Below are 20,093 nucleotides of genomic sequence, written 5' to 3'. Positions count from 1 at the left end.
ATCACAGCACCTGTGATCCGAGTGCCTTGGGTCTGTTGAATAGTCCATCATAAAGGAGAACATTTCTGGTAAATCTCTGTTGATAGCAGCTTTCTAAAAGTCTTCCTATCATCACAAAGTTATGCACTTGGCAGATGCTTACTCTGAGACAGTCACAGTGACCTAAAGCCTAAGTGCTGCCTTCTCTACCTTTAATTTTGAAAATTTAATCAGAAGAACAAAGGATACATTATCTATTGCTTCCCTCAAACACATTCACAAATGCCAAAACCTGTAATAGAAAAATTATTTTAGAGCCAAGGAACTTTTAAAATTCTTGAAAAAAAATTGGAGTGCTTTTCTCTTAGAATAGAGTTTTTGGAAACAGAAAATCTTTTTCCTTGAAAATTCTTCATTTCTTAATAGATTTTTGCATATGGAGAATGAAATTGTAAGTGAATATATTGTAAGACAAGCTTTTCCAAACTCAATTTCAACTGTAGCATTAGAAGAATTTAATTTATCCTCAGAAATTATATTGAGGTTCTTCCTCATCTGTGATAATTGTATTTTTTCCCTCTTGTCTTTAATAGGGTAGAGTTAGTGTGGTCATTATTTGAGATTAAGCTGGTTTCCTTTATGAGAAATTTAGGTTAAATGCTAATGCCTGGCATTTGCTATGGTTTTATAACTCTAAAATTCATTAAAAGGGAGATATTTATGAGTACCTGCAATAGAAATTTCTCTTTAACAGAATCCTGTGAATGAAAGTACTTTACCTCATAAAGCCACACTTTTGGAATAGGAAAGACTGTAGTCAGCAATATTTAAGATGTATTTGAACTTCAAGGATTAAATTCCTACTCAATCTCATACTGAGAATGTTTCTTCCTAAATTAAAGTGAGACCCACATTGTAGCTCCAAAAGCCTCCTCTGGCATCTTGTTAGTTAAAAAACTCTTTAAAAATAAAATCTTTAACATTAAAAATTCGATCTCTAAAAAGAATATTCTACTTCTAAGGAGAGAGAAAGTTTATCTACATCCTCACAGGATCAGGATAATTTCTGTGCAGAATTTAAGAAGTACGTTCCTTATTCATGTTGATTTTAATAGTAATAAAAATTAGTATCTTAGGACTCCAGGAACATATTTAAAATTAGGTTCAGTCTCCTCCTGTCCTCTTTCTTTAAGCTTGAAGAATTATTCTGAAGAAAAGACTAGAAAGATATTTGCCATGAGGCATGGGTTGGAGTCTCATCCTCTGGTTCCTCTGGGGAAGGACCTGAGGAATAAAGATTTCTTTCTTCCTCATAAATTTAACAAGCCAAAGTTTCCTGAAAGTGCATCCTCCTTTCCTAATCCCTTAGCTGCCTAATCTGCAAATTTCATGAACTCAGTGTTGTAGCAGACTCTGATTCCTCTTTTATTCCTTCTTTATTTGTTATTACTGTTATTTTTAACTTTCTATCATCTCTGGTGGTAACTGGAGATTAATATAAGAAAGTGAGCAACATAAATAAGGGAATGCAAGGAAAAGCTGAAATATAGCAAAGAAAAACATGTACAATAAAATGCATTTTCTATACAAGGATAAAAATTCAAATGGTATCTTTTATGTGCTTGTTATTTATGTGTAATCTGTATATCTTTTTAAATTAAAATAAATGCAACTAAAACTCAGTTTTGGGTTGTGGTAATAATGTAATTGGTGATAAACATGAGGTTTATAAAGCAAATTCATAGTCAGTGTAATGGACTTTTGCAAATTAATTGATTTTTGATTTCTTCCTTAATCATTTTCTTAGGTGTGGTTAGTGGAGCTTAATATCTTTGAATTATATTGTCCTAGGAATGATGTGGCATGTTCTCTACATGGAAACAAGTAAGATCTTTGACTAAATGAAATGTGAATACACAAAAGCATTCAAAAATTTATGTAGCGGGTTGTGTTACACGAATGCCCTGATGAAGTAGCTTAAGATCTCTGCCCATTTAATTCTCTCTCAAGTCCAGTGTGCAGCCAGTAAACCACAGTCCTCAGGTGAGAAATGAGAAATTTTAAGGGCCGTTGAACACACTGAATTTCGCAGTGCTCAATAGCCCTCAAAATTTCTCATTTAGGAGGATGCATATGTATTGCTTCCAAAAATGAACATGATCTTCACTTTCCCCATTTACATTTCTTCCTTACTTCTTCCCTCTCTTCCTGTATCTGTCTGAGTCTCTTACACCACAAGTAGCTGGTCTGCCCTTCCTCTCATTTTGAACCACGTAAGGTGCACCTGCTGATTAACCCACTGGAGTAAGTTCAGTGTGCAAAAGCGTACACAGAGTTGTGGTGTAACACTAGAACATCCCAAACCCTACAACAACCTCAGAGCTGCATGCTTGGGGTATCTTTTTCCACTGCATTCCCATTATCACTCCCTCAAACACAAGCATGAACATGACACTATTCAGGTTAATGTATATTATTTGCCTTTCTGGAGTCCCTTCCATTCTTGTTCTGCTCCCCAGACTCTGGTATTCCCAGTGTTCTCAAATAACCTCCAGCCTGAAGGAGGAGACTGGGCCAAAATATGTACCATGGATTTAAACTTCCAAGACATCAATATTTTCTCCTTGCCTTTGAGCTACTTACACTCTTTTGTAATTTTACATTTGCAGAAAGATCAATTTGTATTTTTTCATCCAGAGAATTGACTTGGTCTGTGTTTGGGCAGGGAACATCATCAGAGTAAGAACCACCTCATAGCAAGAGTCAAGAATAAAATAAATTTGTGAATCAATTATATTTAAAGAGACTTTTAAAATCAATAAGTTACAATTGCTTAATTATATGATAGGGCTCATAAAAGGCACATAATAGCAACATGTCAAACTATTGCAGATTATAAATAGATTACATTTTCCTGTAAGCTCTTTCTCTAGTTGAACACATAGGTCAATTAAGTAATTTAAATAAGTATTATTTGTCATTCTGCTGTTAATACAAAATAACATTTCTCCATAAGGGAGTAGGAAAACTTGAATCAAGGTTCCTTGTGCTCATCTCTGTTTGTAAATTAGTTTTATGTTTCTTTTGTCTACTTTGTTTGGATAGTCTTATCTTTAAATATTTCTTTATTGAAATAAATGTTAGTTAATTGGTTGAAATTAGCAAAATTCTTGTCAAATGGCAACAGTGAGGAAATTCCACAACCCATGCAAGTCCATTAAGTTTGCAGAAATATTAGGTTGGAGAGAAGGACCTCCATGGTCTTTCACTTGGGTAATTTATTTTTTTTTTGCCTGTTTCAGAAAAACTGAAAGAATTGCAGAAAGAGTAGCTGGCACACAGTTATTCCTGGCCATACAAAAGACAAAGAACTAATTCAGAAGATGTACTGGAATAAATGCTTTATATATGCATGAAAATAATAACTTTAGGTTTTTAACTGTCCTGCTGGCTAAGCTGATGCTGTAATAAATAAATACTTGGTAAATGTATCTGGAGTTTTCAGTAGCTCCTTGTCAGTGAACAGAGTTGGAGCCATGTTAAAACCTGTCTGCCTAGTCAGCTGCTGAATGCTCATATCAACATGAGTACCTTAAAAAGCAGAGACACCATTGCCCAGTGAGGTCACACTCCTCTTTAGCTGCTTGTTTCTGAACATTTATTTTTGTAGGAAAATTAAGTTTTGAGGTAGAAAGAAAGGGATCTGTTAATTGAAATGCTGATTTATTTTTTTAACACGCTTAGCCTGCTTTCCTTTTCTTGACTGGTAGATATTTTATATATCCTCATATGTTACTTTTGAAAAAAAAAATCAATGCAGGATAAAGTACTTGTATTTTTAACAGTTTTGTTACAAAAGGCTCTGTAAGAGTCCAGAGGTGAAAATCCTTTCATCATAAGTGCAACCTTTTTTTCTCTGTCCACATTTCATGCAAAAACTTGAATTCCATATTAATATTCTCTCATTTCTCTTGTGACTACGTCTTTGTGGTAATACTAAATCTACCATAAATCTACTTGAACTTTATCTCCTTGTGGAAATATGTAGTATTTTAGGTAACAAAGTTAGATATGCAGATGAAAAGCAGCCACTTTTTGCATTCTAAGTGCTTTTCAGAAAATGGATCCCGTGGGAGTTAAAATACTGCAAATGCTTGTATACTTAAGAAATAGACCATTAAGGCAATATATTGTGTTAGTCTTCAGTTGAACATGAGTTATAGTATAAAAAGTCACTTTTTTTTGCTCCACACACACACAGAAAAATGAATTATCATGTAGACAGAAGGGTAAATTCTGTCCATCTTAAACACGTGTAATCTAATTAGCATTTGTGGGATTTACTGGGATGAATTCCCCCCTTGGCATGTGCAATTGCGAACAGGGAGAAGTGGGCTGTAGACTGCTAAGGGCAGACATCTGCCTGGAGGGACATCCATGAAAGAAATGCCTGCATCCTTGCCCCCTGAGGAACTTCCATCAGCTGACATGGTCCATGAAGTTATGAAAAAATTTTTAGTTATGGGGAAGTTCCTCAGATGGTGAAAATAAGTAGAAATCTGCTTTGAAGGGGAAGGAGGTTCAGATGATGTTTCTTGAAATCCCAAAGTGATTTAATTGACAGAGACATGCTCTAGGAATCCTGCATTGCTGTGGAACTTTACAGAAATCTAAGTTAAAACTAGGAATAATAGTGCTTTCTGAAAGAATTGAAATAAAAAGTTATGGGGCGGTTTCATTGGAGGTTATTTCTGCAGTGTGGGCCTCAGTCAAAATTGAGACCAATATTAAGGTTGATAATTAATCCTGTTAGCTCCCTTATTTCATGTAGAAAAAACTCAGTGTATTTTTCAATATGAATTGTTCTTGATTGGCTGCACTTCCTCATTAGAGCTTGTGAGAAGCACTGAAGACCTGCCAGTGCCTTTAAACACACTTGTCCAAGTGTATGGCCCTAACTTACTTTACTTCAATGTTATATGTTTTTAGCACCAAAATCTTCATTTTCTTTGATAATATACTTTTTTAATGACAGTATACGTTTAGTCCTCTTTTTTGTGTCATCTGCTAAAGCAGATGTGTTATGACGTGTTAAATAGTATAAATTTTTAATGGAGTGGACAGTCTGGGCTGGAGCCCTGCATGTGACAAGCTACCTCATTGCTTATTGGGAGCTACTTTTGAATTTGCTAAAGAAAAAATAAGAATTGATGTGCAGCTTTTGGACCAGTGTTTTTTCATAAAGGTGATTTTATTCATTTAATGCTGTCGAAATGAAAGTAGAAGTAAGTGTGGTGCAGTTGGAATGTTTAAGTGTCCAACATCAATATCTGCACTCCTTGTGTCATACAAAGATTTGATCCATGCTGTCTGATTAAAACAGTTTCGTTTGTTTGTTTGTTGTGTTCGTAATACATAATCAAAATGATACTTAAAAGTAGGGCATTGTATGAGCAACAGTATACTTACAGAACTTTGCTTTCTGCAGAATTGCCTCTGTGTGTCCCATGCCCCATGAGCTTTGAAAATCTCAGAAAAACAGGTCTTCTCTGAAGACAAAATGTTTTGTGTTTTGTATCTTAGTCAGACAGGAAGGAGAGGTTTTTTTCCAGAGGGTCTTACACGTTTCAGAGTCTCACATGCATCTGTGTAGGATTGAGAACCAGTAGTGTCCACTCTCAGCTTCCATTTTTGTCCACAAGTACTGCCATGAAATACTTTTCCTCCTTCCTTCTACCAATAGACAAGTGCCAGTTTTAAACAGGCCCCAGAGAGCACGAAGAACTCTGTGTTGTAAGGTAGACAAAGTTTAAATGCCAAATATTCACTGTACTGCAGAAACTACTTCTTTGCAGTGTCGTGGCTGTTTTCTCTTGGCCATCCCCATCAAACTTTGGAGTCACACTCAGTGCATCTGAGAGACTTGGGGAACAGGGCTCCTGGAGGTGCAACATGTCTCAGCTTCTCAGATGTAGGGCTGAGACCGTGTCCTCCTCCTACGAACGAGGGGAAGAGATCAGAATGGTGATGGAGCACTTGAGGTCCCCCCACAGCTGCCTTGCTGCTCTGAAAGGAGCAGGAACAGGGATGACTGGTGCTGCTGGGATGGACCACCCAATGCAGTGACAACACCAGGGCAACGGGTGACCTTTCAGGACTCTCACATAAGAAAGTGAGGCCATGGCCACTCCTGTTTGCTGCTCTTCTTCTTCCCCTGCCCTCCAGAAAATTGGTTGCCATTTCCTGAGCTGAAAGCCAGCCCATGTGGGCTGTCACTACAGCCAAGACCTTCAGGAATGTTTTGATGGCAAAGGAAAGATATGTAGAGACGGATGACTTATAAATTAAACCACCTCAGGACATTGTAGCTTAGCATTTGGTTTGTGGATTTTGGTTGATACCTTCAAGAAAATACCAGGGCTTTCTGTTATTTCAGAGAGAGTGCTTAAAATAAGAATCATTCCTCTCACTGGCTGGTAAGTGGATTAGTTTGGCAAATTAAAGCTTTAGTTAGGATGACAGTAGAAGGGAGTATTTGTCCTCAGTCTCTGTCAATGACTCTCTTGTCTAATGTTTCTTTTCCAGAAATTGAAAGTATACTGTATGCATATTTGATATTGTATTTAGTCTCTCAAGATGGCATCCCAGGTCTGATGTTCAATTAGGGAGTGCAGTTCTGTAATCCTTATTTAATTAGAACTCCTTGTCATACTCCCTGGGAGTTGCATTTGTAATTGGATTCTCACAAGTGAGAATATGCAGAGGCTACCTCAAAGGGAAGTTGTAATTTGCTGATGTGTGTTACTTACCTGTAGTTCTTCGAGAATGTTTCCTCTGCATATTCACATTATGGGTCCTGTCCACCTTCTGTTTGTCCTCGGATTTCTGCTGCTCTACGGTTGCCGTGTTTTCTAAGAATAACTGTAGTATTGAGCACTGTACAACTCTAAAATCTCTGATCGCTTGGTGTCAGGAGATGGCACTTGTACAGTCCTAGTAGTCACTGCTCTTCTAGGAAGTTCCTGTAGGCCACCAGCACTGGAGAACCAAAACCCACTGGTGTGAATATGCAAGGACAGCACTCTCAAAGAGCAAGCCAATGGTAAGTACCCTTTCTTTGTCTTCTGTGATTAACCAAATATTTCAAAATTTATTTTGTAAGTTTCCTATTTGCAAATTTGCTCCACTTTCCCTATAATAAAAACATACTGAGATTAAATTTAGAGCCTTTCTGGCTAAACCCAAGATACTCGCTTCGGTTGTAAATTGATGTACAACTATCAGTGTGTGGGTGTGTACACATGTTTGAGCTATGATACATATTTCTCTCAGACAAAAAGGCACAATTACAGTGCAGTATTATGTATTCTACAATTGCCCTATTCTAGTTATTATAGTTATAGTAGATTAGATAGCAGAGTGAGTCACTGACCAAAAAAAGTCTTCAAATAGTATTAACAATGTTAATTCTCGAAACGGATTCTCCAAAAGAAAATCAAAGGTGCGATGCTTTTCACTACTAAATTTTTTTTCTGAACTTTTGTTTCTTTGCAGACATGGAATTCTGTGAGACTCCCCATATTCTCTGCTCTGGCTATCAGACTGACTTACACGGTGTAGCTGAGCACAGTTACCCGCTAGAGGTGGGCTCGGATGTGGAGACCGAAACAGAAGGTGGTGCCTCCCCGGATCATGCCCTGAGGATGTGGATGAGGGGGATCAAGTCGGAACACAGCTCCTGCTTGTCAAGCCGGGCAAACTCAGCGCTGTCCCTCACTGACACTGACCATGAAAGGAAGTCTGATGGGGAGAATGGTAATAAAGAGATGCATCTAATGTACTCAGTAGAAGTAGTAATTTGTTGAAAACTTTCTTCTACCTCTCTTATTTTTCTTTTTTTTTTCCTGTTCCTTTTTAGATCTCTGTATTATGTGTAAGGTGAAGGGATTGTTTGGGACGTGTGTTGTATTTACAGTGTAGCCAGAAAATAAGACCAAAAAAATGAAACGTTTTCGTTAAAGCATCATTCTTCTAGAGACTACTTTCCCACATTCTTCATTTTTATATCAAAGGATATTTATCATTTTAATTTGGTAACCTATGAATTAGGTTCTAAAATAAATGCATATATGTACATTTATATCACATTTTGCACAGAATTGTTCCTACATGTTTTGGCTTGTGGGCATAGCTTTAAGGCTCTTCAGCCAGGTCACTTGAGAGACAACCTGGAGTCCTAACTGCTCTATTTACCTCTAATTTTGTGCTAAACCTCAAGACATGCCTTTATTAGTAGGGCAGATTGAACAGGTCTTTGTCATATCTCACTTCTATATTTCTCTACATATGGAGAGTGAGCTTCTGGGTCATGTGGGTGGGTTTTGGGTGGGGTGCCTTTTTTTTGGATGTTTTTTAAATATTCATTCTCTTTCAGGGTCTCTTTGTATGATTTAGTGTGTCACAGAAAGGGAAAATGTGTATTTAATTAAATAACATGGGGAATTAATATTTTTTTTATCTCTGCATCAAAATTGATTACAACCTACTCTGTTTCCTTAAAGAGTGTAGTAAGTAAACAAATATATCATGCTTAAGATCAGCAAGCTTAGATGATATTTTAATTTCTGTGTTTATTAACTGCATGTTATGGCAGGTCTAAGTGTTATTTTACATGCTTTTTTAAGTGGATAAGAAATAGAGGAACCAGTAAAAGTGGCAGATTGACACTTCAGTGTTGACAGTGATACATTTTAGTAGCATTATAGTCATAAGATGAAAGAGTTCAGCTATAAATGTCATTTCTATAGTTATGTGTTTGAATTTGTCAAATACAAAGCTGGTAATTATAATTTCATCTGGATGTCTGTCAGTATCAATGATAATGTCCAACATAGGCTTGAAGACATTAGATTATGTGCATGAGTTTAAAAAAAAAGGTTTTACTGCTCAGGTTGTTTTTAATTAAATATGCCTTTGAGGATTAAGCATTCTGTGCTATCACATGGTATTGTGTCCCTAGAATCATGTAGTTTTCAGATGCCACCCCATTTCCAACATGTAATGGATGCCTTTCTTCTACCTTTCGTGCTTCTGCCACATCCTCTGTGGGATCCACCCTCTGTGAAGTGTCATTGCTGAGGGTGTTTTTCTTTGGGGTTGAAGGGGAGGGGTATTTGTTTATTTTCTGAAGAGATTGGGTTTTCAGTGGTGGCTGAAGGAATTGAATCTGATCTGCCTGGCATTGGTTGGCCCTTAACTATGAAAATGGTTAAAAGGGAACGCTGCATGAGAAAGTAATGTGTGTACTTGTGTCATTCAGATTAAAAAATACATATTATGTTCTAAGATGCTGGGAAGTGGATGTATTGAAAGCAAATTAGGCATAAAACTGAATTATGTATTTCAGTCTGGAATGCAGTGGTGCAGCTGGGTGTTGATGATGTTTTGCTATCCATGCAAGTTGCACTAAGTAATCTTCTGTAGATAAAAATTACTGTAAGTAGCAAAAGAAATACTTTTACCACCTTCATCATCCTACATCAATGTGTCAGAAACCTTGGGTTAAGTGTCATTAAGGTAGGGACACATAGTCATTGTGCTTCACCAACAAAGAATGGAGGGATTTCTTCTAAAGGTTTGTCTCTGAGAATGATTTTATTCAATTTAAACTAATTTCCTGCATGGTGTAGTCAGAGTATTCCTTTTGCATGTGGCTTTAATACTTCATTCCTTTTAAGCTTTATAACAATTTTTTAATCAGGGATTCATGTTTGAGGTACCTGAGTACCGATTTTAACTAAATAGTTAGGAGAGGAAAATGAGGGAGAGAGTAAGTTGGAAGAGAGACAAACTGAGAACCCAAGTTCACTTGAACTCTTTAGATGTCTTAAGGCAAGGCCAACAAAATAGGTATCAGTGTTTCCTGGGGCTTTGAGTCCTTATAATAATTACAGTCTTCAAAGTTATTATGTGGATAAATTTGAAGACAATGGTTCAAGGTATATTCATTTGTTATCTAGTATTTCACAGGTAAGTTCATAGTGAAGATTCCTGATCCGGAGAGCAGTGTGTTTTCCATCTGGGTTGACACTCAGTAACAAAGCACTCTTTGAATACACAAGTTCACAAATCTCTACTTAAATTATGTCATAGATGGCGCATCTTCCTGTTTCTATGCAGTCGTTTGTGCCAGGGGCTTTATTGGAGGACCACAAGTGTTGCATTTTTCCTTCTTGGTTCCTGCCATGGAACTGTATTTTTTTTGTGCCAGTCAGTGACTTCTCTGTGAAAGTTACTCTGTGGAGAAATGAGAGTGCATAAGTTCTGTTGCTGGAAGTACATGAAATGTTCGTTTCCATGATACCGTCTAATTGCTGGAAAAATATTTAGCAATTCTGGCTTTCAGGGGTTCGACCAAATGGCTTGTGAACACAGCTATTTGTAACTGGAGTAAAGTTAATGAGTTGTTGCATTGTTTGAGAAAACTAATTGCTATTGTTGTCTGTATTTTGAAACGGTCAGGTGGGTTTTGGTTTGGGGTTTATTTCTTTCTTCCTCTATGAGCACAATTTTTGCTACAAATGAAGAACAGATATTTTTGTGATAACATTGAGATTACTAAGTATGTGGACTCCAGTAGACGCGCTTTAAAGACAGCTTTTTGCTTTACATTTATCTGAAACTAATATACTTTTTTTTTTAAACTTCATTCTTTTCAGCTATTCTTTGACATTCTCAGTCATTCTAAGCTCTAATTGGAAGTTCCCTGACACAGGATATATACTTCTCTGTGTATTCTGGGTAGCCCAATTTGAGAATGTATTTGAGCATTGTTTTCCTTCATAGACACACCAACTCTGTCATAATCACTGTTTAAACATACTTGAGTTGTTTTGGCAGCATTGAACAGATTGTATGAAACACCAACATTTCCATTTAGCGTTGTCAACGTTAATGGCAACTAATAATAGCCTATTAGTGCTCAAACAGCCTTCAGCTTTGCCTGAGGCTAAGCAAAATATAAATTAACTGCACAAAATGAATGACCAATTTCTTTGGGATCATTGCTTATCTCTGGCGTAGTATAAATAGCTCTATTTAAACATGAGCAGTGTTACTGTATAGTATGTGAATGTAAATTTCAGACAACAACACTACAGAAAACCCATATCAAAAATAGTTCCTTTATTCCATTGAAGAAGACTGCATTTACCCGCACTTCATTGGTACTGAGGGTATCATTGCAGCATGTCAGAACACTGCTTTTGTCTGCTAGACTACTGAGCTGGCAAATTCGCTTATTTATTTATTTATTTATTATTAAGTAAGTCCAGAGGAGGATACAACCCTGATCTACAGAAAAGAGTGGTCTTCAGATGTACATATAAAATTATACTGTGTGACATGGATCTGTGTCCCCTGCTAACCAGTGTACTAAAAAGCAACCTGCAGTCCTTTTTGTGTCCATATAGTCTTCCTTGTTGTTGTTCATGCAGTTCTCATGTTTCCCTTTACAGGATGTCTGTGCAACTGTGACACGATGAATGTCACCTCAGCTGCATTCATGCCATGCTATAAACCATTTTTGAATCACATTTGACATGTTTGCACAGCCATCAACTCTCTTAATTTTAGCTACTACATCTCAGCTGAGAGCTGGTACAGAACTTTAACCATTTCTACAATAACGCGATTTTTAAACTTTTTTGCTTTGTCAGATTGCTTTGAAGTACTTTTAAGGCTGACTTGTTTGGCTTACTCCTGACATCTACTTAGATGTTTTTATGCAATTAGTTACTCTTTCTCTACCCCATAGTGAGAACCAAAAGGAGAGTACAGGATTCCCAGTGCTGGGTGAGTGTACGCACACTCAGTCTGGGAGCCTGATTCATGTTCATTTCCCTAGGCTGCATTATTTTGCATTATTTTATGACAACTGGGTGTTAGCTATAGTTCACAAAGACTTCTTTGAGATTTCTGGGTGAGAAATTAGGATGTTAGTACAGGCCATGTAATATAGCATTAGAGTGTTTGAGATCTGGTCAATAATGTTTTTAATATCATATTTGTCTTTTTAAAAACAGAGCAAGAGGGGGGAAAAAAAAGCTGTGGAAAAATGTGGTTTTTTCTTTTTTTCCCCCATATAAATTAGTGGGAAACTTCTTTCTTAACATCAGTGTTCTATTTGAAACAATACTTTTAATACTATCAATAATTTTAAACAGCAGACTGCAAAGATAGGATAAAAATATTAGCCATATATTGATAAGTAGATGTAGTAGAGAAATTAGCAGGTTACAGATCAAAGCTGAGTTTAATGAATTAGAAACATGTAAGATTAATCTTGGGTAATTCATCTAAGTATTTGTTTTATAGCCTGGGAGCAGTGATCCATTTAACAGAGTTCTTGACTGTCCCTAAATCTTGGGGGTTTTTTCACTGTGATTGCTGGGCAGATAGGTGAATTTTGGGCAAGTCACCTCAGCTCTTTGCACTTAGAGATTCAGTATCTTAACATATCCATTAAAGGGGTGAAGATGCTTAATTAATAAAAGAAATACTGGAATTGCTGAAGCTGTATGAGATGTGCAGCTTTGTGAATGCTGTTGTTATGCAGACATGGAGAGGATTTAGCTGAGGACAAGGCTCTGATTTAATTTATGGTGTGTGTCAATAGACCTACTGTGAATTCACACCTGTTTAAATTAGACTGGAATTTGGCTCTTCATAAAAGTTTTGTGTATAATGTAAGAAAGTGAGAGCATTGGGATTAATATTGATCTTATTTACTGTTATTTTGTAAACAAGCCAGGCATTAAGCTGATCTCTGGCTTTCTCATTTCTCCAGGAAATTATTACCGACAGCTACATTACAATAACAATACATGCTCTGAGAACAAGTGTGATTGTAACTGCCTCTCTATGCAGGACTGTGTTTGTAATAATGATGGCTGAAGTATTTCCAGTAGCTTCTATCCTGTCACTTCCTATTTACAGTGGTGCAATTAAGAAATTGAGTTACTAATTTGCAGGTAGACCCATTAAGTCAAGTATGTGTCAGAAGCCTTGAAAATATAAACACTGGTTTTGGTCCCATTCCGTCTGTGCCATTTAATATTTTTTGTTAATTCCTTGTGTGCTTTATTTTGCCTTTTTATTATGGATTACATTCTGTTTGTGCACTCCTGCCTGTCAGATCATTTAAGTCACCTAATAGATTAAGGCAACCTCATCAATAAAATGCAAAGCCCCCATGGTAAAATTCCTCCAACTTCAGTAGTTTACTAGAGCTTGTCAGATATTTGATTTATGATACTTTCAGATATCTGACAGAAAAGGACCACTTATCTTCCCTTAATAAAAGACCTCCTTTGCTTCTATTGTATTTCTTTTTCTCTTTTAATGTTCAGATGGTATTTATGTTGGTTGCTTCTGCTGTTGCTTCAAAGAAGCCTCCTCAGTGTCAAAGGAAGCCTGTGAGTCCCTGCAGTAACATAGCAGTGCCTTTTGGGGAGCATTGGCATATACACTGACATGGTAACTGCTCTGCTGGAGTTGTTAAGAGTGTAAGATGCTTTTGTTGACCTCAGAGTGGTTCCATTGGAAATGTTACTGTCTCAAAGGCAGCATGTAAGTTATCTGAATTGCTTTGGTTAAGTGTGAGATGCTTCTGTAAGCACTGTAACATCACCTCAGCTGTAATCTGAAAGTCTTGCGCTTGTGCCCCCCAGCATTTAAGCAATTTATGACATTGTTTATATATGGAAATTCAGCTAATGACTTGTTTGTCAGTATTGTGGGGAAAACTCTACCTTTTAAAATTACTATCTTCATTACTTTTTCAGACTGATGAGGGCATTGCATCTGCACGTCTTCTATTTTAATCTTTACAGTTTGCATATGGTCTATTAAAATCATTACACAATGTTAAAATATCCCCTTATTTCTCTTTTAAGCACAATAAACACTAATTTAAAGACAAATATCAAATAATATTTAGTGTCTTACATTAAAGGTAGTGAAACAGTATTTAGAACATATTCTATTTATATTCCATAATGCAAATGACCTTTGCCCACAGCATAGTAAAAACTATCAGTGCATTTACACAAGACTGTGTAATATTTTTAGCCCTGCAGTTTTGTTTTCTTTCATGGGTAGCTAAAAGCAGGGAGGGAGGAAAGCTTGAGGAGAACAGTCAGGTCTAATTTTTATCCCAGAAATCAGTAAATTGACATGAGAGCTCAGAAAAAGATCACTTGGCTTTCCTCCCCTGTGTGATGCCGAAGGGATAGCGGATGTGGCTTGTAGACATGACAGCAATATAAATCATTATTCCTTCTTTCGTTTAAGTCCTTTTTACTTTCTCAGGTGAAAATGAGCAGAAAGGGAATTTATTTCCACAAATATTTTACGGTGCAAAAGGATGTTGCAGTGATGCTGAAATACTTGGGACCTTAGTTTATCTAGGTTGCCACGGGGAGGGGGAAGCTGAGATGGGATAGACAGTAAAGTGCCTTCTGTCAGGGTGCTGAAGGTAAAAGGGTGAGGATTATCTGACTCTTCATTTCACCATCTTTGAGGCTGAGGAGATGCTGACCAAAATACTTTTCCTGTTGTTAAGCATTTATCATGAATTCTGCAGGAGGACATCTCTGGACAAGTGTGGTGCTGGGAACGGTTCCATTCTAAACAATCAACATGTCTATCCTGATGTTTTATTTATGTTGTTTTGTTAAGTTTACATTATGCTTTATTTCTCATCTCTTTTGGTTAAAATTTAAAATGTTTTAGAAGAATGGAAATTTGCTTTACAGAAACAACCTACAGTCATATTTTATATATATGTCCTTTGGAATAAATTATTTATTTTAGTTTAGTGCTAGTTTAGTTTCATAGCTATTTTGAAATATGAGCCATTTCCACTTACATGTCTTAAAATGTAGATGTTTCTACCAGTTGGAATGTGTTTTTCTTGAAAGTTTGGGATGTTCTGCTGAAAGCTCCCAGTGTAATATCATTAGTGCAAAGGCTAAGGGAAAACTTGTGAACTCTGATCATACAAGATTATAGTTAAGGGTACCAGATAAATGAGATCAAGCTACTCTCATTTGGTTCCTTATACCATCAGCCACTGTGGTATTAGATACAAGGATAACTGGAGCTGGTTTTGCCCCCATAGGAAAATGCTTTTCAGCTGTCACATCATAGAATCACAGAATGGTTTGGGTTGGAAGGGACCTTGAAGATCATCTAGTTCCAACCCCGCTGCCATTGACAGGGACACCTTCCAATAGACCAGGTCTCTCAAAGCCCCATCCAGCCTGGCTTTGAGCACTTCCAGGGATGGGGCAACCACAGCTTTCCTTGGGCAACTTATGCCAGGGCCTCACTACCCTCACAGTAAAGAATGTCTTTCAAATATCTACTCTAAACCTGTCCTCTGTCAGCTTAAAGCCATTCCCCCCTTGTCCTGTCACTCCATGCCCTTGTCAAAAGTCCTTTTCCAGCTCTCTTGTAACTTCTTTAGGTACTGAAAGGTGCTCTAAGGTCTCTTGGAGCCTTCTCTTCTCCACAGTGAAAAACCCCAACTCTCTCAGCCTGTCTCCATAGCAGAGGGGCTCCAGCCCTCTGAGCATCTTCGTGACCTCCTCTGGACTTGCTCTCCAAACTTATTTAATACTGAAAGTGAAATAAAAAGAAGGGATCTAGCAAATGAGCACAGGATTGGTAGAGGAGTAACAAATACTGTCAAATTATCATTTTAGGGTCTAGCAAGGTTTAATCTAAATATTATTTCTTCTTGATGGTATGAGATCTTCCAAGAATTTATTGTTGTCCTGTGAATGACAAAAGGTTGTTCATTCTTCCCATTTAATTCATTGTGTGTTAAATTACATGAGAAAGTCTTGAAAATTCCATTTTCAAATTTGTTGGTATTTCATTTCCTCTGGGGCTTAGGAGTAAGGTGAAGATCAGCATAAATCTGTATTTTTCAGGGTTACAAATATTAGCATATCCTCATCTTATGTATGGGGAGCATTAATAGTAGCAAGTAGCTTTTGTCAGAGCATCTAGAAAGAACATAGTGGCTGCTTCCCATGGCTGCAACCTTCATATTCTTCTATAAGTGAAAGCTAAACTGAACATACTGGACTATTTCTAATTTCTGCAATAGAAAATAGGGTAAGAATGGGAAGTTGTATATGAAATTACAGTTAGCTTTTTCAGAATAAAGCAGATTTGAATGCCACTTGTTTGACCTTGCTTTTATATACAGGGCTTACAAAACAAAATTCAGCCTCTTCTATATTAATTTTGTTTTCTTTAATCATATCTAGCTCTATACCCTGACTTTATATTTTGTAACATGAGCGTAAGAGGAAATGTGTATAATTAACTCTTCTAGAATATGGGTCTAGGAGCCCCGAATAATTCCTGCAGGCTGCTTCCTCTCCCCAACAGATGTTTTTGAGTAATTTTTTAATCAGATTTACGTATTCTGATGACTAATTATATTGCCACTGTTTTTTTCTTTAAGTTTCTACCCCAGATGCTGACTTTCACTTGAACAACCCTTGTCAGCATCTGACTGTGAGTTGTTGGCCATGAGCTGTACTGGCAGCACAGAGGGGCAGCTCTTCGGGCATCAGGAACCACGTGTTGTGAAATAACTGTGTTCCTTTGCCTTGGGTTGTCCAGAATGGGAGCTGGGAACAATTAGTGATCTGGAGGTTCTTTGATTCCATGAAACCACATATGTGGGAGGAAATACCTGGAAGTGTTATTTAGACTCATCTGCCCTTCACATTGCGTTGTTCAACAGCAATTTCAAGAGCCACTTTGGGTTTAAGAACATCATATTTGATTAATTTTTCCCCAAACAGTGCTTTTCAGACAGCAGACCTACTCTTATTGTTCAGTTGTGCTAAGCTCCTTCAGAGCAAGTATTTTACTGTGGCAGAAGTTGCAGGGTCATAATGCATGCTTTGAATTTATGTTTTTCTGCATAATTTGATATAAACATATCTCCAGTTGCACAGTCAGAAATTATCTCATGTAATTTACTTGAACCTGCTTGACCTGTCAGTGTTGGGATCATGTAGTAGAGCTGCTTGCTGTCTGTGCACTGTCAGTGGGACTTGGTGAGTGATGCAGGATTTACAGCTCAGCACTAGAAATTTCTCAGTTATTTTCTTTATGACATAACAATTTGTGAACACTTGAACCTTTTGATTACCACAGAAATCTTAGTAGCAGAATGCACCTGAATGGTAGGTACTGTTGCAGGTTCTCAGACTCCTTCATAAGACAGTGGTGTATGTTGTGATTTTTTTTTTGGCTGGTTGTCTCCATGAGCCAGATCTTACTGATTGCAATATGGCTGCATTTGGGTGTGGCAGTGGATCACATTCTCTCATCCATTGTCAGAAGGGATGGCTGCTTTAAGTTATGCTGCTGATCACAGGTAGGGGTGGAACTTTTACTGTAAAGAGATAAAGCTCCCAGTGAAGGGAAAAACTCCAAATTTATTTTTAAGTACTTTTAAATTTTCTCAAGGCTAAAATGTTTCCCAGAATATTACATGACTTCCTTTTATAAGGAAGATGATAGTGATGAAGTCTCATTTCTAGTCACAGAAACTGCTTTTAAAAGGTCGAGATAAAGGGAGTGAATATGATGGTGGTTGCCTTCCTGGTATAATTATAAAAGGCTTGACTTAGGCCTGGCTTGAGGTCATGTCTTGATAAGTAGGTGATGTATATTTTCTTCATATAGCTCATTACAAATTAGTTGAGCATAAGTGAAAAGCCATGTGTATGCAGGGCTTTGCAACCTGGGTTTCCCTTTCAGGGAATGATGCAACAATATCATTAACTTATTCAAGTGTTAATGGGGTATCTTGACTTTTAAAATATATATTTATCTCAGTAGCCAGAATGTGAAGGAAAAAGCCACCTGGTGTAATGAGAGAGGAGCTAGAAACTGCTGTTCTGAGGACGATGCCACCCTCAGTGGTCATCAGTGTCCATTTGCTCATAAGTAGTCAATGCATTTGGGTTTAGCTGTTGGTCTTCTGCCAAGTCTCTGCTGTCTTTTGCTGTCTTCTCACTACCAGTGAAGGTGTAAGGGATGCCTCAGTCCTGAGAACTCTACCTAGTTTGATAGGAAGAGAATATGAGAGATGTGATGCAGGAAGCCTTTGCATTCCACCCCTCCCTTGCCTCAGTTTAGCATCAAACTACTTAAGGGTTTTGTGCCTCTTTCAGAAATCCTCAGCCCTTCTTCCCCCCAGCTCAGAAATTGGTGTTTCAGTGCTTCTCCCTTGCTTCGATAAAGGGAGGCCTTCCCTCCCATGTTGTGTGTTTGTGGGCTGGTGGGTGCTGGTGAGCACTGGTGAAGGTGGCACAGTGGCTGCCAGGGCTGTGCTGCCCAAGGCACCGGAGCCCGAGTGTTTTTCTTCCAGAGCGTCTGTGATTATTCACCGTTTAGAATTGCAGTTCTTCCTCTGTAACAAGGGGCACTGCCCAAATGCTTTTTTGTGATGTACTCAATGTGTCTACAACTATCTTTTATGTCTTTGCCTGTGGGGAAAAACATAATTGAGTCATTATTCCTGAAGCCTGCGTGGCTACGTGTTCAGTCAGTACAGTGTTCATTTCGACATTCCTATTGATGGTTACATTGATTATTTTTATTTTAGCCTGTGATTGTGTCTCAAGTCTAGCTTTTTAATTTTTATAGTTCACTACCTATTGAACTGCAAATTCAGCTGTGTTTGGTTGTGTGCATATTTTGTTAGAAATATAACTCCCGAATCCAGGTTTTTCCACAGTAGCAAACAGCCTACAGTACTTGAAAGCTCCTTTTTCTTTTTATAACCTATCTCTTTTCCAATACATTTTCTGATTACTGCACAACAGTTCGATTTTTATTGGATCATTTTAGAGCGTAATAATTCATTTCTGATCCCTAGTACCTCTTGTCCATGTCTGAAGTACTCTGCATTATTTCAGTCACTCATTTTTGTTGACATCTTTTCTCTAAAGACAGTCTTCTGCGTTTTCTCTCAAAATACCTTTCTGGCATCACCATTTTAGTCTAGTGATATCCAATTTCCTTTTAATACTAAATCAAATAGAAAGCATTTTCTGTACTTTACCAGTCAACTATAGTGGAATTTTTTGAGCTTTCTTCCAGGTATCTTTTACGTTGCTTGGTGGATAACAATGGCACAAACCTAAATCAAAGATTTGGAACGTAAAAGGGGAAAAAAAGTGGACAGACTGTTACATACTGAATCCTTTTTAAAACAATACTGTACATATGATAAAATAAACATGTTTATGTGCAATTACTTAACAATTCAAGCGGTGCTCATTAATGTAAATAAAGAGCCTTAATAAGTAAACAGTCTAAATCAACTGGGGTTTTGTGTAAATCTTTGTAGAATTATTTGTTCATTCATTGCTTCTATAATAGTTCAGATTGAATTATTACCTACCTTCTGCTTGGTAAAAAGGAAGAAAAAGAAAAACTGACATATATCCTTTCCCGTGGCACAGTTGGGTTTCTCTCTCAGGCCCAGTAGGAGCTCTTGAGATACTGAATCATGGTTGCATTTATGGCAAGAAACCTCTGGTAAGAGAAATGGCAGTGAGCTGCCATTTTCAAATGGTTTCAGATTGTTTTCTTCCAATGCTTCAGGTTTGTGCAGTTGTGAAACAAAATAGAATCCCTGGCTGTGGACTCATGTAGATTGATCCGGGCTCTAGACAGCTGGCAGGGCTCAGGTTTTAAGTTCCCACTGGGGAAATTTGCAGTAGGGGTCAGAATGCGGAAACAGAAATAACCCACAGCCAGCTTGGAAGCAACAAGGGTAGTCAACAAAGTGGAGATGTCTGACTGTTGGCTTTGCCAGCTCAGATCATGTTCTGATGATAATCTTTGACAGCAGTTTCCTGTATCACAAAAAATCCCCACGTAGGCTCCTGCACTGCTATCCCTGCCATTGCTGCCCTTTCAGTAGGTAATGATGCAATTTGCAGGTTTGTATACCCATGGGAGGAAAAAAAAAGCAGCAATTGAGTATTCTTTGAAGTGTGATTGTCTAG

At 37.5% G+C, this 20,093-nt stretch overlaps 1 protein-coding gene across 5 annotated transcripts in view; it reads left to right on the top strand.

Moving 5' to 3' along the window:
- Positions 1–20,093, top strand: part of TENM1 (teneurin transmembrane protein 1) — a 649,978-nt gene that overhangs the window by 432,304 nt on the left and 197,581 nt on the right. For 4 of the 5 annotated variants that reach the window (XM_027716459.2, XM_027716460.2, XM_027716458.2 and 1 more), the window contains one exon: positions 7,534–7,794. The exons of the other annotated variant lie outside the window; for it this stretch is intronic. In XM_027716459.2, coding sequence (XP_027572260.2) covers positions 7,534–7,794 — 261 coding nt within the window. The remainder of the gene's footprint in view (positions 1–7,533; positions 7,795–20,093) is intronic. 5 annotated transcript variants of the gene reach the window in all.

This window comes from Pipra filicauda, unplaced genomic scaffold, assembly GCF_003945595.2.
Source record: "Pipra filicauda isolate LSUMZ 115617 unplaced genomic scaffold, ASM394559v2 scaffold58_size5111680_pilon, whole genome shotgun sequence".
NCBI classification, from domain to species: Eukaryota; Metazoa; Chordata; class Aves; order Passeriformes; family Pipridae; genus Pipra; species Pipra filicauda.
Note: the sequence above shows the minus strand (reverse complement) of the source record. Positions and strands in the feature narration are given on the sequence as shown.